At 42.1% G+C, this 25,207-nt stretch overlaps 1 protein-coding gene across 2 annotated transcripts in view; it reads right to left on the bottom strand.

The window, feature by feature from the left end:
* msh3 (mutS homolog 3 (E. coli)) overlaps positions 1 to 25,207 on the bottom strand; it is a 336,423-nt gene that overhangs the window by 28,275 nt on the left and 282,941 nt on the right. For both annotated transcript variants that reach the window (XM_078564469.1, XM_078564461.1), the window contains exons 22-23: positions 24,671 to 24,797; positions 15,751 to 15,925 (exon numbers count right to left, since the gene is read on the bottom strand). In XM_078564469.1, the coding sequence (XP_078420595.1) occupies positions 15,751 to 15,925; positions 24,671 to 24,797 (302 nt within the window). The remainder of the gene's footprint in view (positions 1 to 15,750; positions 15,926 to 24,670; positions 24,798 to 25,207) is intronic.

The raw sequence follows: 25,207 nt of genomic DNA, 5'->3' as shown, positions 1-25,207 counted from the left end.
TTGAGGATGCAGCCATCAATCACATGAAGCAGCTATTAATGAAGACTACTGATTTTAGCTGTGTGGGTGAACATTTTCAAAAAAATGAATATTTTATATTTTAATGACGTGTTGACACATGCAAGGACAATATAATTTTTACAGAGTTGGCGGTCACCCAGTTTATGTAACAATGTTAGTGCCAATCACTTGAAAGGTGGAATATACTTTGGGTGGTAGAAAATACCCTGGGTGGTTTAATATAGTCAACAATTGCCTGAAACAGGTATGTCGCTGAGAACATCTGTATATTATCAAAAATGTTTCATGTTAGGAGTCACACCATGGCAAAATGAAATGAAGTATTTGTGGTGTTATTGTACACTTCACTAACACATTTCCACATTGCTGTCAAATGCATAAGCAGCTGTATACAGTTTGTGGCCAGAGAAATGCACAATTCAAATTATTTTCAGACACAGGGCATTTGTATAGGACACTGGTGAGACCACATCTGGAATAGTGTGTGCAGTTTTGGTCTCCTTATTTCAGGAAGGATGTAAATGCATTGGAGGTGGTTTCAGAGGGGGTTAACTAGATTGATATCTGATATGAGTGGGCTGTCTTATGAGGGAAGGTTGGACAGACTGGGCTTGTTTCCACTAGGTTTTAGAAGAGGGGTGACTTGATTGAAGTATACAAGATCCTGAATGGTATTGACAATGTAGACGTGGAAAGGCTGTTTCCTCTTGTGGGTGAGTCTAGAACTAGGGGACACTTCTCTAAAATTAGGGGTTGCCCTTTTAGGACAGAAAGGAGGAGAATTTTTTTTCTCTCAGAGAGTTGTGCGACTTGGAACTCTCTGTCTCAGAAGGCAGTGGAGGTGGCGTGATTGAATATTTTTAAGGCAGAGGTAGATTGATTCCCTTGCCTAACAAGAATCTAAGGTTATTGGGGGTAGATGGGAATATGGAATTTGAAACACAAACAGATCAGCCATGAACTTATCGAGTGGCGGAGCAGGCTCGAGGGGCTGAATGGCCTACTCCTGCTCCTATTTCATATGTTCATATATACACAGTGAATTTTATAAATAGGTCACATAAAAATGACAAGAATTCCTAGAGGATAAAATCGAGAATAATCAGTGAACCATAATTGTGTGACGTTACATTTCAATCATGATCATCAACAAACCAACATCTTTGGTTGGCTGAGAGAAACTAATTACAAAGCTGCTTAATTTTAAAATGTTTTGTTCAAGATTCAGTTTATCAAGAGTTTAACACCTTAATACTTCCAGCAGATTATTACTTAGCAGCTGTCAGTGACAGCAGCACAACATGCTTCACGACAGATCCATGCATTTTGAATACAATGTATCCTCAGAAAAGAACTTTTTTTTTGGATACAATGACTTTCATCCTTGTCACAGAGAGATGAGCTCATTAATCAATCTAGGATGGAACTGAAGTTGCTCCTGTTGCCATCCTTAGATACAAAAGAGTGCATTTTTGCATCAATTTCCAACAGAATAGCAGGGACACAGTGGTTTTTTGGAGCTTGGTGTTGCATAGGTGACTTCTACAGGTTCACATCAGTGTTTACTTGGTGGCATCTAAGCAAGCTTGGAACCCATTGCAAATGATCAATTTCAGTGTGCCATGGCAGGCTTGTCTTTGGATGACAAAATCTTTTCAAACCCACGATACAATTATCATCATCATCTTGATAACGTTTGGTTGATGTACAATATTTTCTATTAATAGTATGAACTTTCCACTTGAGAATGAGAGAAACTCCCAGTAGCCTTTGTTTGGGCAGCCATACTACCTGGATAGTTACAGACAATGTGATTCACATTGAACATTTTCTTCTGGTGGAGTTAAAATTTCAGCTTTAGGAGTGATATGAATCTCCCTCTCTATTTGGGGACTGCAAAGTAGTAGAAATAAAACCTGCTACTTATCTGTTTTTTGTGTCAACAATAGCATGGGACAATAACTAACCTTTTATCTTTAAATCATACATCATTAAAAGCAGATTCTGTAGCATACCTTGATAGCATGATAGGGGTTTTCATTAAACCCTTTAAAGTCTTTAAAGTATGGGAAGACATACATATGTCTAAAACTGTCAATAGTGATGACTGGGCAGTCTGCTGGTGTCTTCTGTATATGCAGAAGAGAATGACGGAACTTGTCACAGTCAGCACGCAGGAAGTTATTGTACATTTCTCACTGATCAACTGTCGTGCAGTTTCTTGCTGGAATTTCTCCAAGCTTATGGTGTCCTCTTTCAAGTGAAACAGTATAAGGAATGGTAGGCCCAATATAGTATGCAAACTGTCTTTCCCACCAAGGGTTTGGTGGTGATTCTTCATCAGTTAGCGAGAAGCAGAGTCCAACTGGTCCACCACACCCATGTCCTTAAATAGATGCATGTTGCCAGAGGATGTAGCTGATCCTTCCTTTCAAGATTAAGAAAACCAGGCCAGAATGTGAACTGCTTAACCAACTGAGAATAAGCTTCTGTTCTTGCTTAGACTGAAAACCTCACAGATATTGAATACAAATCTGACCCGGGGTGATGAGTAGTGAATAATTCATAACTACCAAAGTGATTGTGGTACTTTCATGAGTAGAATGCTCTGTCTATAAAGCCTATCGAGTACTCTGCTTATACAAGTTTTGCTTTGTTGTGAGCCTGTATTAATGTTAGGTTTTTGATTTACTGTCTATTTTTTTGCCCATGGACTATTGTCTGTGGAGGTGATAATCAGGTAGAAGATGTTCAAAGATCCCAGTGTGAAGGTGTATTCAATTTCTAAAGCGACTGCTTACAATGATGTGTAACAATTGTTCATTAGAGAGAACTGGTAGTGTTAGAGTGTTTGCAATAATGGTTTATGTAATGTAGAGGGAATTTTTTTTTAGTAACAGTTGAGTTTGAGGAGCTCTAGTGGTGGAGACCTTTTGGCCTCATTTGGATGAGTGACTTTTCATATAAATCAGAGACCCTTGAACAAAAAAATTATGATTTTTTTCCTACATTGGAAATAGAAGTGTATTTAAACATTTTGTCGATGTGACATTTAATGAATTTATTCAAACTGAATAAAATAATAACTGCATGAGCCTAATTGCTACATATATCTGAAATACCCTTAAACCTACTGAATGATGTGGACAATACAGACTACTATCAGGGTATTCTTTCAAGTTATTTGCCTGTGAACCACTGTGTAATTCTTCTGTACAGAATCTCTTTCATGCCTAACACGAGTGACCGTCATTACACAAGGCCAGAAACATGATGCAACTTTGACATTGCATTTTAATTGGCATTAGGAGGCACACTGAAATTATAGCTATGAATTAAATGTAGGTAGATACTCAAGCTTCATGAACTGGCAGACATTAATATAAAATATTAATTTCAGAATTAGACCGTGTTTTCTGAATCTACTAGCCTTTCTGGTTTGTACCAAGTACATATCCGTGATAACTATTATTATAGCCATCACGATGATACCTTCAGTTACTATTAACCTATAAAATAGGCTTCATAAAATCATATTGGCCCAGAATTTGCTGGAGTGGGATTTCTCACCACATGCCCCCCCGTTAGTTGAACTTTTGCCCTCACCCTTCAGCTCAAAATTATTTTGTAACTTGCTGGACGTGTGAGCTGATAAGTGAGGGCTACGGGGCACTTAGGAAGTTAGTGAATGGCGGGACCAACAATCTACCTCCTTAACCAATGAGAATTAAGCATTGCAAAAGAAACAGTAAGGACGGAGAAGGAGATTGAATTCAAGTCAAATCAGGTAGAAAAAGAAATGAAGAGAGGGAAATAAATTGAAATCAGAGAGAGGAAGAGAGAAAGAGATATATGGAAATAAAAGAAAAATGGGGCACCGGCATCAGTATTGGAACAGGAGGGATCTGTACCGTTGGGACAGTCTCCACCTGAACCGATCTGGGATCAATGTTCTAGCGAAAAGGGTAAATAGGGTGGTCAACAGGACTTTAAACTAGAAAGTGGGGGGAGGGAAGGGTAAAACTCCAAGAAGAATGACTAAAGGGAAACAAAGCAGCAGGTTAGCGTGTTGGGGGGGGGTGGATTCAACTTCATGGAAAATTATGAAAAAACTGAAAAGAAAGGAGAGCCCAGGAGAGGCTATTAAAGTCTCCAGAACATAAAATAGGACAGAGTGTTTGGAAAGGGCTAGGAATATAACTTCAAGCACATCAGATAAAGGGACGACAATGAGAAAGGGGATGGGAAATACAGGACTGAAGGTGTTGTATCTGAATGCACGCAGGATACGAAATAAGGTAAATGAGCATGTGGCGCAGATTGAAATTGGCAGGTATGATGTGGTGGGTATTACGGAGACATGGCTGCAAGGGGATCAGGACTGGGAGCTAAATATCCAAGGATATACATCCTATCGAAAAGATAGGCAGGTTGGCAGAGGGGATGGGGTTGCTTTGTTAGTAAGAAATGAAATTAAATCGATAGCAAGAAATGATGTAGGGTTAGATGATGTAGAATCTGTGTGGGTAGAGTTGAGGAACTGCAAAGGTTAAAAAACCATAATGGGAGTTATGTACAGGCCTCCAAACAGTAGTCTGGATGTGGGGCACAAGATACACCAGGAGATAGAAAAGGTGTGTAAGAAAGGCAAGGTTACAGTGATCATGGGGGATTTCAATATGCAGGTAGACTGGGAAAATCAGGTTGGTAGTAGATCCCAAGAAAAAGAATTTGTGGAATGTCTACGAGATGGCTTTTTGGAGCAGCTTGTGGTGGAGCCCACTAGGGAACAGGCAATTCTAGATTTAGTGATGTGTAATGAGGCAGATTTGATATGGGAGCTTAAGGTGAAGGAACCCTTAGGAGGAAGTGACCATAATATGATAGAATTTACCCTGCAATTTGAGAGGAAAAAGCTGGAATCAGATGTAACGGTATTACAGTTGAATAACGGCAACTACAGAGGCATGAGGGAGGAGCTGGCCAGAATTGACTGGGAGATGAGCCTAGCAGGAAAGACAGTGGAACAGCAATGGCAGGAGTTTCTGGGAGTAATTTGGGAGACACAGCAAAAATTCATCCCTAGGAAGAAGAAGCATACTAAAGGGAGGACGAGGCAACCATGGCTGACAAGGGAAGTCAGGGACAGCATAAAAGCTAAAGAGAAAGCACACAATGCGGCAAAGAGCAGTGGGAAACCAGGGGATTGGGAAGCCTACAAAGACCAACAGAGGACAACTAAAAAAGAAATAAGGAGGGAGAAAATTAAATTTGAGGGTAAACTAGCCAATAATATAAAAGAAGATTGCAAGAGTTTTTTTTAGATATATAAAGGGTAAGAGAGAGGCAAAAGTGGACATTGGGCTTCTGGAAAATGACGCTGGAGAAGTAGTAGTGGGGAACAAAGAAATGGCGGAGGAACTGAATAGGTACTTTGCGTCAGTCTTCACAGTGGAAGACACGTGTGACATCCCCAAAGTTCAAGAGAGTCAGGGGGGCAGAGGTGAGTATGGTGGCCATTACCAAGGAGAAGGTACTAGGAAAACTGAAAGGTCTGAAGGTGGATAAATCACCTGGACCAGATGGATTACACCCCAGAGTTCTGAAGGAGATAGCTGAAGAGATAGTGGAGGCGTTAGTGGTGATCTTTCAGGAATCACTCGAGTCAGGGAGGGTCCCAGAGGACTGGAAAATTGCTAATGTAACCCCCCTGTTTAAGAAGGGAGTGAGGCAAAAGACAGGAAATTACAGGCCGATTAGTCTGACCTCGGTCGTTGGTAAGATTTTAGAGTCCATTATTAAGGATGAGATTTCAGAATACTTGGAAGTGCATGGTAAAATTGGGCAAAGTCAGCATGGTTTCATCATGCCTGACAAATCTGTTAGAATTCTTTGAGGTGGTAACAAGTAGGTTAGACAAAGGAGAGCCAATGGATGTTATCTACTTGGACTTCCAGAAGGCCTTTGACAAGGTACCACACAGGAGGCTGCTCAGTAAGATAAGAGCCCATGGTGTTAGAGGCAAGGGACTAGCATGGATAGAAGATTGGCTGTCTGGCAGGAGGCAGAGAGTGGGGATAAGGGGGTCCTTCTCAGGATGGCGGCCGGTGACTAGTGGAGATCCGCAGGGGTCAGTGTTGGGACCACAACTTTTCACTTTATACATTAATGATCTAGATGAAGGAACTGATGGCATCCTGGCTAAGTTTGCAGATGATACAAAGATAGGTGGAGGGATAGGTAGTATTGAGGAGGCGGGGATGCTGCAGAAGGATTTGGACAGGTTAGGAGAATGGGCAAAGAAGTGGCAGATGGAATACAACGTGGGGAAGTGTGAGGTCATGCACTTCGGTAGGAAGAATAGAGGCATAGATTATTTTCTAAATGGGGAGAGAATTCAGAAATCTGGAGTGCAAAGGGACTTGGGAGTCCTAGTCCAGGATTCTCTTAAGGTTAACTTGCAGGTTGAGTCGGTAGTTAGGAAGGCAAATGCAATGTTGGCATTTATTTCGAGAGGATTAGAATATAAAAGCAGGGATGTGCTGCTGAGGCTTTAAAAGGCTCTGGTCAGACCAAATTTAGAATATTGTGAGCAATTTTGGGCCCCGTATCTCAGGAAGGATGTGCTGGCCCTGGAGAGGGTCCAGAGGAGGTTCACAAGAATGATCCCAGGAATGAAAGGCTTAACATATGAGGAACGTTTGAGGTCTCTGGGTCTATACTCAATGGAGTTTAGAAGGATGAGGGGGGGATCTGATTGAAACTTACAGAATACTGAAAGGCCTGGATAGAGTGGACGTGGGGAAGATGTTTCCATTAGGAGGAGACACTAGGACCTGAGGGCACAACCTCAGAGTAAAGGGAAGACCTTTTAGAACAGAGATGAGGAGAAACTTCTTTAGCCAGAGAGTGGTGAATCTATGGAATTTATTGCCACAGAAGGCTGTGGAGGCCAGGTCATTGAGTGTATTTAAGACCGAGATAGATAGGTTCTTGATTGGTAAGGGGATCAAAGGTTACGGGGAGAAGGCAGGAGAATGGAGTTGAGAAACTTATCAGCCATGAATGAAAGGCGGAGCAGACTCGATGGGCTGAATGGCCCAATTTCTGCTCCTATGTCTTATGGTACATTTTAAACTAGAAACATTTCTAACAAGATTTAGCTACCAATAGGAAGGAGGCTGTACAGTTTAAATGTTCCTTTTCTGGGCTGAAGTTGAGCGACATTGCATGAAGATCTAATGAAAAGTCATATTAAAAAGAGCATTTGCTGTTAAGTAACAGCCCTAATTTTGTGCAGCCCTTTAACTAGCAATTAGTGTGCAAACTCAGTAACTTGCTGACACTCAAGGGGCTGGATTTCCTAGTTGGATCACAATTGACCTCAATCCCTGGTCGGAGATTCTGGAGCTGACCCTGGTGGTATGTAGCACATCATCTTCCCAGAGGTGGCCAATTAGGATGCTGCCTCCAGTAGCTCAGTTCAACTAGGGACAGCAGGCGGACCAGGGAAGCGAGAGGCCCAAGTGGGAGGCAGTTCTGGAGACAGGACTGGGAGCAAATTCTGAAATTAGCTTGTCAGATCTCTACCCTGACATGTTTGCATCTCCAAGTCCTTTTGTTGGAGGGCAGATGGGGGTTGTCACCACAGCACCAGTGGCCCAGAAGTCACAGTTGCCAATTAGTCCAATTAATGTCCACTTGGAGGCAGGATGAAGACCCTGCCAGGATATTCCTGCCATCGAACAGGCACCTCCCACACCATGTCGGGAGGCTGCACGGCACCTTGGAGACAGCAGACCAGGGGGCCATCAACGCCTCCACTCGATCACGTCAACACAGACCCATTACAACACGATAGAAACATCCACAGCCTCCATTTTGAGATGTTCGCACGGCCTCCTGCCTGCCTCAGAAGTGCCTACTCCCAGTGGGGCTGCTGGCCCTCCTGATTCCCTAATCCACCGACCATCCTTAATTGGATAGGGATCCAGGAGGCAGCTTCTTAATTGTCCACCACTGGGGAGATCACAAGAGCGCAAGAAATAGGAGCAGCACTATGCCTTTTGGCCTGTCAAGCCTGCTCCACCATTCATCATGATCACGGCTGATCTTGGGCTTCAACTCCATTTTTCAACCCACTCCCCATATCCCTTAATTCTCTGGGACCCCAAAAATTTGTCTATGTCAGCCTTAAATGTATTCAACGATGGAGCATCCACAACCTTCTAGCATAGCGGATTCCAAAGATTCACAATCCTTAGCCTGAAGTAATTGCTCCTCCTCTCAGTCCTAAGTGATCAGCCCCTCATCCTGCGACTATGACTCCTGAGTTTTAGATTCCCCAAACAACAGAAACAATCTCTCAGCATCTACACTCACAAGCCCCTTCAGAATTTTGTAGTTATCAATGAGATCGCCTCTTGTTCTTCTAAACTCCAGAGAATATAAACCCAATTTACTCAGCCTCTCATCATAGGGCAACCCCCTCATCCCAGGGACCAATCGTCGCTGTGCCATCTCCAATGCAAGTATACCCTTTCTTCAGACTAAAACTGCACACACTATTCTGGATGTGGTCTCAGCAAAACCCTCTACATTTGCAGCAAGACTTCTTTATTCTTGTACTCCAATCCCCTTGCAATAAAGGTCAACATGCCATTTGCCTTCCTAATTGTTGCTGCACCTGCCTGCTAACTTTCTGCATTCCTTGTACAAGCACTCTTTGAAAATCAACACCTACAAGTCTCACACCTTTTAAAAAATATTCTGCCTTTCTATTCTTACAACCAAAATAAATGACTTCACACTTCCCAATATTCTGCCATCTTGTTGTCCACTTACTTAACCTGTCTATATCTCTTTGCAGTCTCTCTGTGTCCCCCTATAGCTTACCTTCCCACCTAGCTTGGTATCATCAGCAAACTTAGATACATTACTCTCTATTTCTACGTCTAAGTCACAGAACCACAGAGAATCAGAGAATCTATATAGTGCAGGGGAAGGCCATTCATATAGATTGTAAACAGCAGAGGACTCAGCACTGATCCTTGCAGCACTCCACAATTCACTGCTTGCCAATTTGAAACAGCCCGTTTATGTCCACTCTCTGCTTTCTATCCATTAACAAATCCTCTATCCATGCTAAAATATCACAACTCTGTGGGCCCTTAGCTTGTCTATTAACCTTTTGTGTGGTGCCTTATTGAAAGCCTTTTGGGAATACAAGTACACTGCATCTACTGGTTCCCCTTTATCTATCCTAATAGTTACATCCTCAAAACTCTAATAAAACTTTCAAGCAGGGTTTCCTTCTGGTAAAACCACGTTGACTTGACCTAATCATACTATGCTTTTCTCAGTGCATTGTTAAGACTTCCTTAAAAATAGATTCCAGCATTTTCCCTAAAAGCTAACTGGCCTGTACTTCAGTTTTTTTCTCTCCCTCCTTCCTTGAAAGGTATTGCAACATTTGCCAACTTCCAATCTAATGAAACCATTCCCGAATCTAAGGAATTTTGGAAAATCATAGCCAGCACATCCACTATCTCTACAGCTATCTCTTTTAGAAGTCTAAGGGTTAGGCCATCAGGTCCTGGGGATTTGTTGGACTTTAGTCTCCTGAGTTTTGCCAATACTTTTTCTCTAATGATATTAATTTCCTTCTTTTTAGCCCCTGGGTTACAGTAACAGAAAGCTCCTTTCCACTGATTTTAGCACATAATATAGACTGGCAGTTCTTATAGTATAGAGGAAGTGCTGGATTGCCAGAAGCGCCATCTTCTGATAGATAAAGTAGAAGTCTGCCATCTGAGGTGAACATGAGATATCCATCGGCATTATTCAAAGAGGAGCAAGGGCATTATTCTGGTTGCTTCGTCTATATGTATCCCTCAAACAACATAATTAGAACAGATTATCTGATCATCAATTTCACTGATGTTTGAGAGACCTTACTGTGTGCAAATTGGCTGGTGCATTTATCCAAAGTACAAAAGTGACTATACAAAAAAGGTACCTCATTGCCTGTGAAGTATTTTTGGATATTCTTATGATGTGAAAGGTGCAATATAAATCTAAGTGTTTTCTGTGTTTCATTGGTTGAAAGGAAATGGAACATAGAGGTGGCAGAGAGGGACAGTGAACCAGTGCAAGATCCTTGTGAGTATTCTTTATCTAATATAACATGTTGTGCCTAATACTCTTTAGACTATTTCGGCAGCATGGGACAGGGTAACCACAAGGAACACCATGTAGCATGGTGCAAGTCAATTGCTACTAATAAAAAGCAGAGGGGATTGAGGGGTTCCATAATTAGGAAAATGGATAGCTTTTATGCAGCCTTGGCCACATCTTGTAAGTGCTTGAATAAAGGATGTACCAGGTGGAATTAGTTTTGGAAATGGAAGATGATCAACTAGAAATCATGGTTCATATCAAAGCCAAATTACGTCAGGGGTCAGGTCTTGCAGAAGGATTCTTAAGTGTCACAATGTAAGGTAAAGAGCAAGACCAGACCTCAGGAATACTGATTTTAGGAGCCGTAGTTGACATTGCATAGGTGAAGTTACCCATCATCACATAATTAAACGTACAAACCTTTCTAATTTCATCATACAGATGCTGTGGTTTTCCTTTATTCATCCTACAGAATTGTTTCAATTTCCTTGGCATCCAGATTACCTTTTACATTTCAGGTTACTTCATCTACCATTTTGATATTTCCTGAACGTAGCTACCCAAATATTAAAGTTGCACCCACTTTTTTGGGGTGAATGAGATGTCCAAAATACCTAAGGCATCATATTTCCCTTCTGTGACAAACGTTTCTGATTTTTAATGATTATTTGGGTAAAACCCAAGAAACTTCAATCCTCACAAAGTTTACTATCACATAATAACTACTTCCTGATATGCTTCTTCTCTCCTTTTTCCAATCATAGTGGCACCAGTACCGGTAGGAGTGGCCACCTCGCAGTCCTTGTGGAGACGAAGTCCCATCTTCACATTGAGGCTGTCCTCCATCGTGTTGTGTGGCACTACCACCATGCTAAACGGGATAGACGTCAAACAGATCTAGCATGGGCATCTATGAGGTGCCATGGGCCATTAGCAGCAACAGGATTGTATTCAACCACAATCTATAAACTCATGGCCTGGCCATGGAATCAACCCTGGTTCAATGAAGTGTGCAGGAGGGCAGGCCAGGAGCAGCACCAGGCATACCTCAAAATGAGGTGTCAACCTTGTGAAGCTACAACATAGGACTACTAGCAAGCCAAACAGCAAAAACAGCATGCAATAGACAGAGCTAAGCAATCCACAATCAACCAATCAGATTAAGCTCTGCAGTCCTACCACATCCAGTCATAAATAGTGGTGAACAATTAAACAACTAAATGGAAGAGGAGGCTTCATAAATAACCCCATTCTCAATTATGGGGGAGCCTAGCGCATCAGTGCAAAGGATAAGGCTGAAGCATTTGCTACCATCTTTAGGCAGAAGTGCTGAGTGGATGATCCATCTCAACCTCCTCCTGTGGTCCCTAGCATCACAGATGCCAGTCTTCAGCCAATTTGATTCTCTCCATGTGATGGCAAGAAACCGCTGAAGGCATTGGATATAGCAAAGGCTATGGGCCCTGACAATATTCCGGCAACAGTGCTGAAGACTTGTCCTTCCGAACTAGCTGTATCACTAGTCAATCTGTTCTAGTACAGTTACAACACTGGCATCTAGCCGGCAATGTGGAAAAAAGCAAGGCAAATCCAACTCAGCAAATTACCGCACCATCAATCTACACTCAATCATCAGCAAAGTGATGAAAGGCATCGTCAATAGTGCTATCAAGCGGCACTTATTCAGCAATAACATGCTCAGTAACGTGCAATTTAGATTCTGCCAGAGCCACTCAGCTCCTGACTTCATTAGAGCTTTGGTCCAATTATGGACAAAAGAGCCAAACTCCTAAGGTGAGGTGAGAGTGACTGCCCTTGACATCAAGACAGCGATTGATCGAGTTTGATAGGGCATCAAGGAGCCCTAGTAAAACCGGAGTCGATGGGAATCAGGGGGAAAACTCTCCATTGGTTGGAGTCATACCTAGCATAAAGGAAGATGGTTCTGGTCGTTGGTTGTTATCTCAGTCCTAGGACATCGCTGCAGGTGTTCCTCAGAGTAGCTAGGCACAACTACCTTCAGCTACTTCATCAATGACCTTCCCTTCATTATAAGGTCAGAAGTGCGGATGTTCGCTGATGATTGCACTACATTCAGCACTATTCATGACTCCTTGGATACGGCAGCAGTCCGTGCCCATATGCAGAAAGACCTGAACAACATTCAGGTTTGGGCTGACAAGTGTCAAGTTACATTTGCGCCACACAAGTGTCAGGCAATGACTATCTCCAACCGAAGAAAGTCCAACCATCGTCCTTTGACATTCGATAACATTAACATCATTGAATCCCCCACTACTAACATCATGGGGGCTACCAATGACTAGAAACTGAATTGAACTAGCCATAAAAATACTGTGGCTACAAGAGCAGGTCAGAGGCTAGGAGTTCACCTTCTGACACCCAAAAGCTTGTCCACCATCTACAAGGCACAAGTCAGGAGTGTGATGAAATACTCTCCACTTACCTAGTTGAATGCAACTCCAACAACATTCAGGAATCTCAACACCATCCAGGACAAAGAAGTCCGCTTGATTAGCACCCCCTCCACCACCAAAGCACAGTGGCAGCAGTGTGTACCATCTACAAGATGCACTGCAGCAACTCACCAAGGCTCCTTAGACAGCATCTCTACTACCTAGAAGGGCAAAGGCAGCAGATGCATGGAACATCACCACCTGCAAGTTCCTCTCCAAGCTACTCACCACCCTGACTTGGAACAATATCACTGTTCCTTCACTGTCGCCGGGTCTAAATCCTGGAACTCCCTCCCTAACAGCACTGTGAGTGCTACAATACCACATGAACTGCAGCGGTTCAAGGCAGCAGCTCACAGAGCCTTCTCAAGGGCAATTAGGGTTGACAATAAATACTGGCTGTGGCAGCAATGCCCACTTCCCGTGAAACTATATATACATATTTTTAAAAATCCTGCGTTATACTACAGGTAGGCGAGGAGGCTTGCCCTGAGTCTTGCCCTCAGCTGGAATGGGGATTGAGCCTACACTATTACCTGATCCACATGCTGCCGTCTAGCCCACTGAGCTAACCAGCCACATCCTGCACTACAGACTTTCACAGTTATGATTGTGAACCTCAAGAGAAGAATGTGACACCCAGTCCATCAGTTTGGTGGGGAAGAAGAGAGTGAAGTGGAGCTCTTGTAGCTAGATTTTTTTAAAAATAAAATGAATTTTCAAGCTATCTAGTGTGAGGCACCAATGAAAATGTGAAAATTAGTCCATAAGAATATTAATTTCTGAATAGCAATAATTACTGTGTGAACTATTGACTTAAATACATTCAGTAGTTGATTGCCAAGTAAGTAAAATAATTAGAGATAATAAAATGCAGGATTATAGATCAGCATTGTCTACAAGCTTAGTCCTTTCTCTGCAGAAACTAATACTGATTTGAATAATAAAAACTGGGGCTTGATTTTCTGCTTTGCGTGCAATTGGCAAAGTGGATCTAAAATTGTGCTGGTTTTCAGAAGTTTTTTTTTCCTACATTTTATTCAAATTCATTTATATATCACCAACACAGAATCTGTCCCGAACTAGTGCATTTGGGCAGGGTTGTGCAATGTAATTTCTTTTTAAAAAAATATTTACAATAAAATTTATTCCTTATATTTAAGAAGGGTAATTTGATCTGGTTTGATTAACACAGCTCAAAATGGGATTTAACACAAAAAATAAGCATTTTTAATTCCCCATTTGTTTGCAACCTGACTTTAAATAAATGAAAATTACTTTTAACAATTTACAGGACCATTTTCTATTTATAGCGGTACAATAATCAGTTTCATAGTAAATTAAAAAAATGTGCTGAAAAGCCTTAAAAATGTTACTATCAGTGCCAATGCAGCCAAAAGAACCAGCTTAAGTTTTAGAGCCTTCTCAAAGGCCTACAAATGAGTGCAATTAGTGGAGATGGTGGCATGGCTGCTTTTATGGACAGGGCTTGCATCTAGCACAACTTTTTTAGCGAAAAAGATTGCAGAATCTCAAGTAGCACTGTATGCAATTATTACTTAAAAGTTCTGCAATCTTTTGTGCTGGTTCTGCCGATTTTGGGTGAATTAAGCCAAAATACAATTGCAACTGAATGGAGACAGTTGCAACTGAATGGCCCAGCAGTTCAGTTAGAAGGGGAGGCTACAAAAGCCTTTTTGAAGGGGTCACAGTCTCAGGGTATGGGGTAAACCATTTAGGGCTGAGATGAGAAGAAACTTCTTCACTCAGAGGGTGGTGAACCAATGGAATTCTCTACCACAGAAGGCTGTGGAGGCCAAGTCACTGAATATATTTAAGAAGGAAGTAGATAGATTTCTATACTCTAAAGGTGTCAAGGGGTATGGGGAGAGCGCAGGAACTGCTGTTGAGATAGAGGATCAGCCACTGAATGGCAGAGCTGGCTCGAAGGGCCGAATGGCCTAGTCCTGCTCCTATTTTCTGTGTTTCTAATGCTGAGTGGTTAACAGCAGATCGATATAGGTGAGCAATTTATTTTTTTTTATTCATTCATGGGATGTGGGCATCGCTGGCTAGGCCAGCATTTATTGCCCATCCCTAATTGCCCTTGTTCAGAGGGTATTTTAAGAGTCATCCACATTGCTGTGGGTCTGGAGTCACATGTCAGCCAGACCAGGTAAAGACAGCAGATTTCCTTCCCTAAAGGACATTAATGAACCAGGTGGGTTTTTACGACAATTGACAATGGTTTCAAGGTCATCATTCAAATTTTTATCAAATTCAAATTTCACCATCTGCCGTGGTGGGATTTGAACCCGGGTCTCCAAAGCATTACCCTGGGTCTCTGGATTGCTAGTCCAGTGACAATACCACTATGCCACTGCCTCCATTATGAAGTCTTTTGGTCCAAGGTTAAAATGGAAAAACAATTTCCATTAGTTGGTGATTTGATAACTAGAGGGCATAAAGTTAAAGCACTAAAAAGGAAAGTGAGATAAGGAGTATTATTTAATGCAAGACGTTGTTGGAACATATAACACCCAATGAAAAACAGCAGTGGGAGCAGAATTCAGTGAATGGGAATTGGATAAATATTTGTAAAAGAGAAATTTAAAAATATGGGGAAAAGGAAGGGAAACAGGATTAAATGGACACCTCAATAGTTGAGCTGTGCTGTAAAATTATAGTCTTATCAGCTAGTATTATAGCCCAGCCAAAATTTCTATCCCATCCAAACAAATTAAAGTCAAATATTTAACGCAACAAAAGTCAGATATACTTATTCATTGCCAGCATAATGCTGGCCAAATGTAATTTTAATAATAGACTGATGTAAAATCCCAATCATTAAATTCTTGTCTGAGAATACTCAAGGAAGGCATCAGAAATGTCCATTAATTTCACCATCAAATAAATGCAAGTTTTGAAAAATGGATTTTGTGAAATGGATGCAGATGAATGTACTTTGGGGAGCATTGTGTAAGACAATTAAAAGGTATTTAAAATAATCTGCAGAAACTTCTTTGTGGATTTCTGCAAGCTATCTTCAATTTTTCTCATTTCAATTTCGTACCTCTTAGTGTTCATCAAGCCTTCCAACTCCTTGGATTTCTCAGCAGCTTTCTTCAGCACTTCTTCAGGTATACTTGCTAGTTTGGCAACATTCAGGCCGTAACTTCGATCAGCAGCTCCCTCCATCAGCTGATAGAGGAAAGTGATTGATTCAGGTTGCAGTTCCTCAACAGATCCTGGAGGATTAAAAGGGCATGTGTCAATTAATCCTCCCCCGGGCCAACGATTAAAGCAGATGGCTGGCATTAAAGAGTGAATAGTTTTATTCTGTCAGAAAACGCTTACGTACATCATGTATAAGTGCAGAATAAAAAGGCCCAAATCTTCCCCCACCACCACTATTTATGGTTAAGTTCAAAGGCATTTTTACGTGCAAAGTGTGTTCAGACACAATGTACAATCTAAATGACCCTTGTTCTCGGGTTTCTTCACGGGATTTGCTTATGCACATTACTTTTTGTGCTACATCGCACTTTATATGTACACTGGATCTATTTAATTCCTAAACACAATTTGGCAGTTATATTGACTGGATTTATAAACAGATGAGAGGGGGCAAAAAATCAAACTGTCATGTAATTGGAAAGAAACATCTGATTTTAAACAGACCAGGAAGTAGCATTCTCCAACACAGGTTATGGACAACTCATACTGGTCTCACCAGACCATGCATAAATTCTTCACCAGCATGGTGCCTTAATGTGCTTGCCCACATCGTTTTAGGTACAGGAAACTCAGGAGACAGATCATCATCAAACATGCAGGAATTTTTCAGTTTGATTCCATGAGTTAACACAAGCACATGAGGAAAGATCATTCACCCCACTGAAGCTCATCTCTCTTGTACCATAATTCTTTGATTATAGCTACTGGCTATATAATGTTCCTAATATTTTTACTTCTCTTTCCTATCTAACAGGTTGTGCCCAACATTCATTGTTCGAGTAAAGAAGTCTTCCTGATATATTAATTTCTTTTATATATTTCTTTATTTCTTTAAATATACTTTTCATTAATTTAAATGTCTCACTTGTCTGGGTTATTTTGAAATGTTTATCCTTTTCTATTTTGAACCTAACAAACGTTTACAGAATTGAACAATCCAAATAACCATTAAAGGGATGCGTATTTCAAAATAATGAGACAACTTTCTGCTATAAAAAGGTTATAATATTTTTTTTTCCCTCTTCAACACATTTTAATTGTCCTTATTTGCTGCCTAATGGTTGCCCATTCAACGCTGGTCAGAATCATAGGTTGGGATGTTACAGGGCAACGGTGGCCTCGCCTCAGCCTGTCATGGAAGCTCTGGCTGCAATTTATGTTCATCAGGCAGTTAACTGCCTGCAGTTCGGGGCTGCAGCCAATCTGATGGTTGGCTGCCCTTCAGTCCCAGCAGCACTACCAGAAACAGTGGCCACCGCTGGAACTACAGCCGGCCAGAAGGAGCCATAATGGTGGAGCCCCAGGGCTAGAGATGGGGAGTGCTTTCAGCGGGAGCGGCCCTCCTTGGGCCACAGGCCACCTGATCAGGAGGAACCCACCCACCCTGAAACCCGAGCCCGCAAAGAGGCCACCAGGGAATACTTGGCCGTCTCCATCCAAATGACTAAAGTATCCACCTGCCACTGGTAAAATACCAGCAGCAGCAGGAAGCGGCCCTTATTGGCCTAAGGGTGGGAGGGCCGTCTGCCACCTTGCCTGCCACTGATGAAATACCAGGGTAGCAGGAAGCGGCCCTTATTGGCCTAAGGGTGGGAGGGCTGTCTGCCACCGGTAAAATGCCAGCAGTGGCAGGAAGGCAACAGGCATGGGACCCCCACCCCCCACCCATTTTGTGAAAAGGGGTGTGCCATTTACAATCCTCCAACAAGCCCTCTAGCACTACTCCCACATCCAAGGAGGATTGAAAGATTGTGCTCACAGCTCCTGCCATCTTCACTGCAGCTTCCCTCAGCAAACTCGGATGCATCTCATTTGGACCAGGTGACCTGTTAATTTTGGGTGATGCCACTTTGAGTGAGATATGCTTAGCATCTTCTTTCTATCCATTATTCCATTTTTTGAATCTAATCAGCCCATCAATAAAAAATGCAATGAGAAGAGTTGTCTGGGCTACAAGGAGATTAAATACATGAGAGATGGAGGTTTATGAAGCTGTTACTAATGTAAACAGTTAATAGAGCATTTAACCTTCACTGATTCCCAATCCAGCAATTCCTCAATTTTGAAATTCCCATCCTTGTGTTCATATTCCTCCATGGTCTCGTGCCTCCCAATCTCTAACTTCCTCTCGTCCTACAACAATCATTCCCGATAAGCTGTACGGCCACACAACAGCCTGAAGGTGCTGCACAGGCCTTGTTCTGTTATAAATGCCTCACATGTTCAGCAGCACAAAAAATATTTGAAGTGATTGCGCACTGAATAAACTTGCTGCACAAAAAAATAAATTTAAGAAGTGTGGCCTTCAACCTTCTGAGATCTCTGCGTTCTTCCAATTCTGGCCTTTGCTATATCCTTGATTTCCATTGCCTTTGTGCCTTCAGTTGTCTTGGCTCTAAACTCTGGAATATCCCCCCTAAATCTCACCGCCTCACTTTCCTCTTTTAAGACATTTCTTAAAGCCTACTTCTTTGACCAAGTTTTCAGTCTATTTTATCCATTGACAAGTTGGATATTAATAGGAATACGATTGCAGTACTAAATTTCAGCTCATTATTAAAAAATAAGCGTCCTATTAGATGTGCAGCACAATCTCTGCAATTTGTTTTAATACTAAGACAAGATATTAATCTTGGATGACCACCCCTGAATTGTACCATGAAATAAGTATATTTTGTACCCAAAGGATGCATTTACTGGAATTAGTTTGAAACCATTTCACTTCTTTCTCATTATTGAGTGCTAAGAAAGATTGGGACCATTTTAACATTTGAAACAAAATGGGCAAAGCACACCTGCTGTCTGCCCATTGTTGCTATGGAGAAGTTTGTGCCTCATTTGTGTGCACATGACAAGATGTGCATGGCAAACCAGTGCTCCAATGGAGCTGGCCCACTGGGGAGGGCAGAAAATCGGTCAGCTTCTATGTGAGAACGTAGGCTGCATCTCCTGGCCTCACAATGTTGTAAGATATAGATTTGGAGCCACTGGTTCACAAAATACAAAATACTAATTTTGTATTAAATGACTTGCATATTAAAATGACCTCCTGACCAAAACAGGTGAACATTCTAACCATCAATCTAAAGGCCCCTATCAAGAGGATGTTGGGACCGTAAATGAAAATAGGGCAGTAAATGACCCAATGCCTTTTTGGGCCATTACTAGCTTGTTTATGCAGGGTGGCTACATTTAAAATCAACTCCATTACTCCTGGGGCACTCCTAAAAGATAAATTAACCAGAAGGCATCAGGGCAAGGAGAGTAAGATTAATTTTTAAGCATTCTTCGCAATGCTCCAACAGAGCTTAAGGAATGGGGCAGATTTTCAGACAAACCGAAATTCTAATTAAACAGATTTATTTTGAAAATTAAAAGCTAAGGTAAGTGAACCAGTGTCTTGAGTAAATAAAATGACATTTGCAGCATGTCAAGCACCATTTTGATGAGTGTTAGGATGCCACAGGGAGAGCCCACTGGGAGCATGCAGGTTATGGTATTAAACAGTATGTAACACTGATTTGACACAACCACTGTTACTTGGGAGCTCAACACTCCAATTAATGCTCTCTCTCAACCTCACACAGAAGCCCCTCAACCAAGAATCATCAACTGCTTTCAGGATTGTTGCTGATTGTTTTCTTCTGGCTCTTGCTGTAACTGTAGAAATGTTTGGTGGTTCCCAGGGTTGTTGAAAGTTTCTCATGTCTGCAGGGAGCGGTGTGTCTTGCGCTGAGGGGCATTGACCTGACTTCAAGGGTATTGCACAAGTCACTTGCTCCCAGTAAAGGGTGCAGTAGTTTGCAACCCCTTAGCCCACAGCTATTTGAGCTGTAACTGAGGTTCTGGATTCCAAGAGGGCTAAATACATTTCATTCACTCTTCCCAGAGACAAGGAGGCCGAGTGAGCACACAGCTTAGTAAGGATCACAGGTTTCCCCATGATGTAGGGCATCACTGGTTGCAAGTACATTGCTTTGCTGATGCTGCGTATCAACTCTGAGGTGTACTGAAACTTTAAGATTCAACTGTTGTGTGATCATAAGCAGCGTATCATATAAGTCAATGCCCAATACCCTGGCAACAGTTATGATCAATGTTCCCTCTAAGCTGCATGGTCATCCGAAAGTTCAGTGCAGCTGGCACACAAGTCGGGCCCACTAATTTAACATGCATGCACGACTGTGCAGAATGATTTAGAGGGCCTGCTCACTTAAACAAACCGGGCATGCACTACAAAAAAGAGGTTACATTGCTCATGATGCCTTCATTTGGTAGCAGTCCATCTGCGGTTGAGTCACCACAACAAATTAGTGGGTGGCTGCCGGGCAACAAGGGCTACCCTTTGACCACATGGCTCACAACCTGCTGCATAACCCATGCAATCGAGGGATGCATATAATGAAAGCTCTGCTGTCACATGAAATTTTTTTTATTTATGTGGGTGTGGGCTTCGCTGGCTGGGCCAGTTTTTATTGCCCATCCCTAGTTGCCCTTGAGAAGATGGTGGTGAACTGCCTTCCTGAACCACTGCAGCTCATGAGGTGTAGGCACACCCACAGTGCTGTTAGGAAGGGAGTTCCAGGACCTCGGCCTAGCGACAATGAAGGAACATTGATATATTTCCTAGTCAAGATGGTGAGTGACTCGGAGGGGAACTTCCAGGTGGTGGTGTTCCCACGTGTCTGCTGCCCTTGTCCTTCTAGATTTTTCTGGTCGTGGGTTTGGAAGGTGCTGTCTAAGGAGCCTTGGTGAATTTCCGCCGTGCATCTTGTAGATGGTACACACTGCTGCTACTGTGCGTCGGTGGTGGAGAGAGTGAATGTTTGTGAACGTGGTGCCAATCAAGCGGCCTGCTTTGTCCTGATTGGTAACAAGCTTCTTGAGTGTTGTGGGTGATTGAGCAGATCATTGGGGTGCTTAAGCAACACTTCTGCTGCCTGGACCACTCTGGAGGAGCCCTGAAGTACTTGATAGAGCATGTGTTAGGATTCTTAGTGGTCTTCTGCATGCTGTATAATCTTGCTATCATAAGCGCACAGCGCTTGCCATCTGCTATTTGGCAACTAGCTGAGGTGGTGGAAGAACAGGAAGAGATAGAGAAGCAGAAAGGAGGGGGGGCAGAAGTAAGAAGAGGTAGAGGAGGAGGGAGGAGACAACTGACACAGCATCTTTCTAGGTGGGATGTCTGTGATCAATTGATTCTAATGTAGTACCAGTGAAAAAACAACAAACCCTCATTCACTAGCAGTCCCATGCCTTACCTTCCCTCTGTTACTGACTATTACAGAATGCTCTATGGCACAATAAAATAAAACCAGCCAAACAAAATTTACGAATCAAACATTGTCGTATCACATATACAAATATCCCCCTTGAGCATTCTGAGTTCCTGTTTTCTGTGTGCCTTTACTGAAGAAGAGGTTCCAAAGGGTCATATCAGACTCGAAACGTTGACTCTGTTTCTCTCTCCACAGATGCTGCCAGACCTGCTGAGTTTTCCCAGCATTTTCAGTATTTAAGATCAGTGACGTGTTGATTCCAGGCTCCTCCATGCTCCTTGACAGTGACTGTAGGCTATCTAGCAGGCCAGCCAATGCATCAAGCATTTCAGTGCACATATCAATCAGCCTCCTTCTATACATCACCCCACTGAAGTCCTCGTCTGAGTCCTCTGCAGCAGAACATGTGTGCAAGCTCACCTTTACCGTCTGCCCTGGCTGCAAGTCACCTGTGCCTGGTGTCTCACCAGATGCTGCCTCTAAGCTATCTTCTGAATTATTCGCAAGGTCATTATCTGAGCTAGTAACTGTGGGTTCTTCTGCTCTTCCAACCTGGCCATGTTGTAGTTCTTCAGGGTCTGACAGGGAAAAGGCACAAGCCTCAGGTTGTGGTTTCACAACACACAAGAACGCAAGAATTAGCAGCAGGCCGTTTGGCCCTTCGAGCTTGCCCCGCTATTTGATAAAATCATTGCAGGTCAGATTGTAGCCTCAATTTCACTTTCCTGTCTGCTGCACAGAATCCTGCAATCGCTCTCAATTTAAATAACATACCGTTTTTCTATTCTTCCTGCCAAACTGAACAAATTCACATTTTCCCACATTATACTCCAACTACCAATTTTTTTCCCACTCACTTAACCTATCTCTTTGAAGACTCTTTATGCCCTCTTGATGACTTACTTTCCTATCTATCATCAGCAAATTTGGCTATCACACATTCAGTCCCTATATCCACGTTATTGATATAGATTGTAAATAGCTGAGGCCTCAGCACTGATCCCTGTAGCACGTCACTAGTTACAGCTTGCCAACATGAAAAATATCCATTTATCCCTACTCTCTGAATCCTCATAGCCAATCAATCCTCTATCCATGCTAATATGTTACCCCTACACCATGAGCTCTTCTTTTGTGAAGTAACCTTTGACAAATGCATTTTGGAAATCCAGGAACACCACACCTACATGTACCCCCTTTATCCAACTTGCTTGTTGCTTCCTCAAAAAAATCTAATATATTAGTTAAACACGATTTCCCTTTCACAAAACCATGTTGACTCTGCTTGATTCTATTATGGTTTTCTAAATGTCCTACTATTATCTCCTTAATAAAGGATTCTAGCATTTTCGCTATGACAGATGTTAGGCTAACTGACCTACTTTCTAGAAACCTGCTTTCTATCTCCCTCCTTTCTTGAACATAGGTGTCACACTTGCAAGTTTCCAATCCGCTGGGACATTTTCAAAATTCGAAAGAGGAGAGGGGAAGAAGCAAGAGGTACTTGCTTACAGCATCAACAGCTTGTAAATGGGATGAGGGGGAAGTGGGATGATAAAGAGGATTAGGCATGAGATATTGTCATCTTAAATGGATTCAGCCCCACCGATGACCACGGCCTCAGACACAGCTGCTCCAATGCTGATGACTACCGTCTCCTCAATGGGGACAAGGACATGCAGCTATGCCTCTTCCGCTTCCAGTTAGCTCCAGATGCCTCCAGTCATGTGCCACCTAATCCTGTGTAAATGAGTGTGATGTGGCATGTTGATGTATGTATCATCGTCGAATAGCTGGAGGCCTATGCAAGCTGTAAAATGTGAACGTGAGGTTTGTAGCAGCACTAAGAGTGTGAGGGTGAGATGAATCTTCGAAAAAAAAATTTGCAATTATATAGTGCCTTTCACAACCACTGGATGTCTCAATACGTTTTACAACCAATCAAGTACTTTGAAGTATAGCCATTGTTGTAAGAAACACAGCAGCCAATTTGTGCACAGCAAACTTCCACAAACAGCAATGTGATCATGAACAGATAGTCCTGTTTTGTAATGCTGATCAAGGAATAAATATTGGCCAGGATACCAGGGATAATTTCCCTGTTCTTCTTCAAAATAGAGCCATGGAATCTTTTACATCCACCTTAGAGTACTGACAGGGCCTCGGCTTAAAGTCTCATCCAAAGATGTCACCTCTAACAGTGCAGCGCTCTCTCAGTACTGCACTGGAGGGTAAGCAGTGATTTTTTTGTGCTCAAATCCTGGAATGGTATTTGAACCCAGAAGCTTCTGATTCAGAGGCGAGAGTGCTACCAACATGAATGAGGCATTATGATAGAGATTGTTGATGCATTGGTGTGGTCCATCGAGTAATGTCTGAGACTAGTGGTGCAGTTAGTGGGATAAGGCTTTTTAAGATGCATTCACTGACCTTGACCACTCATATGAAGGCATCACAGTTCTTGTGGCACCATATCCAGGACTTGGCCACTGCACCCTGACATTGACCATCACAGTTCGTTGGCCCCACTGCCTGCTGAGAGTTTGCCTGGAGGCTCTCCTGGCCCCCTGTCTTCCGAGATAGAGTACCTCTCTCCTCCTCGACCAAGATCTCTGGTGCAGCATCAGAAAATCTTGAGAGCCTGCTATCAGCCATGTGTCTTTCCCAGGCCAAACTCACTTTTACAATGATCTCCAGCACTCGCTCCAGTAAAGTGCATCTCTCTTTTAAGAGATGTAGGCTGGCTTGTAGTACAGGTTGGCTTGACCTCCTTATAGCCTCTCATTGTTCTGCAACTGATTACATGTGCAATCTAAGTGGTGTTTCTGAACATATCCTAGACTGTTCATGGAAGAGTTTGGTCAAACCACACCAGAATAGCCAGGTTTCAGAAGGCGAAGGCAGATCTAATCTCTTTAAAATCAAATAACTATTGGCTGAGATAAACATGAGTTTTTCCAATCTTACAACAGGTGGAAATGATGAACACTATACTGAGACAAGGCAACTAGTCATAAAGCTGGCTTATTTTACAGATTATACATGACTGAATAAAGTAGTAAATATGAATTTTACCTTATTCCTTAATGCTTCCTGTAACATTTAAAGCAACATGGCACATCATGCTATCCATGTTAACTAGTTCACTTAATTTCTTTTGGTTAGCCTTTTTATTCGAAACAGAGCGGTAGTACCCCAAATAGGGATGACTTACAATGTTCCTATGAAGCACCCTGGGGCCCTTATGAAATTACATTAAAGATACTACATAAATCCAAGCTGTTGTTTTGTTATTGTTATTAAGGATACCAGATTTTCGATCTGCAATAAACCAAAAGTCAGAAAAAAAGAAAAAAAAAAGATTCACTTCCAATGCAGTTACAAGGCTGTACATATGGTCTTTCCTTGACCAGGATATCACAGTTAAGAAGGTTGAATTTGTTCATACGTCCATTCTCAAACTCTCATTCATACCATTTTGTTCATCAACTTCCTCATTCAGCAAGAAGGCCATGTGATAATTCCTGATATTCTGAGGATAGAGTTTTTCCAGTTCACACACCGGGGGATAGTGGGTAACAAATAGCGTCAGAGGTTTTACCTGAAAGTAAAAGTATAACACATTATTACAACATATTGAACAATCAGCACCACTGAACCCCACAATTAATTAACACACATATCCTGTTAGAAATAGTAGGAGAGCTTAAAATTCTGAAGAAGTATAACAAATTAAAGGACCATCAGCGAAGAGTAAAAAGAAATCCTTGACCTGCTGAGTGAACGAATATTCATCATAGTTATTACAACAAAAGTAATGACAAACTCTTGGTGATAGCCAAACATAAATCTAAGGTTAATGCTGCCATTAACATGGTGGTGAGGGAAGCTTATTAGCAATGATATGTTGGCATCAATCACAGAAACTGTCAATTAATTGTTTATCGCTTGTAAACAAAAGAAGGGGCAGGTAGAATCGGAGTGACCCTTTGAACTCATGAAGGCTATAAC

Source organism: Cetorhinus maximus, chromosome 2 (assembly GCF_964194155.1).
Source record: "Cetorhinus maximus chromosome 2, sCetMax3.hap1.1, whole genome shotgun sequence".
Classification (NCBI taxonomy): domain Eukaryota; kingdom Metazoa; phylum Chordata; class Chondrichthyes; order Lamniformes; family Cetorhinidae; genus Cetorhinus; species Cetorhinus maximus.
This window is presented reverse-complemented; position numbering and strand designations above follow the sequence as displayed.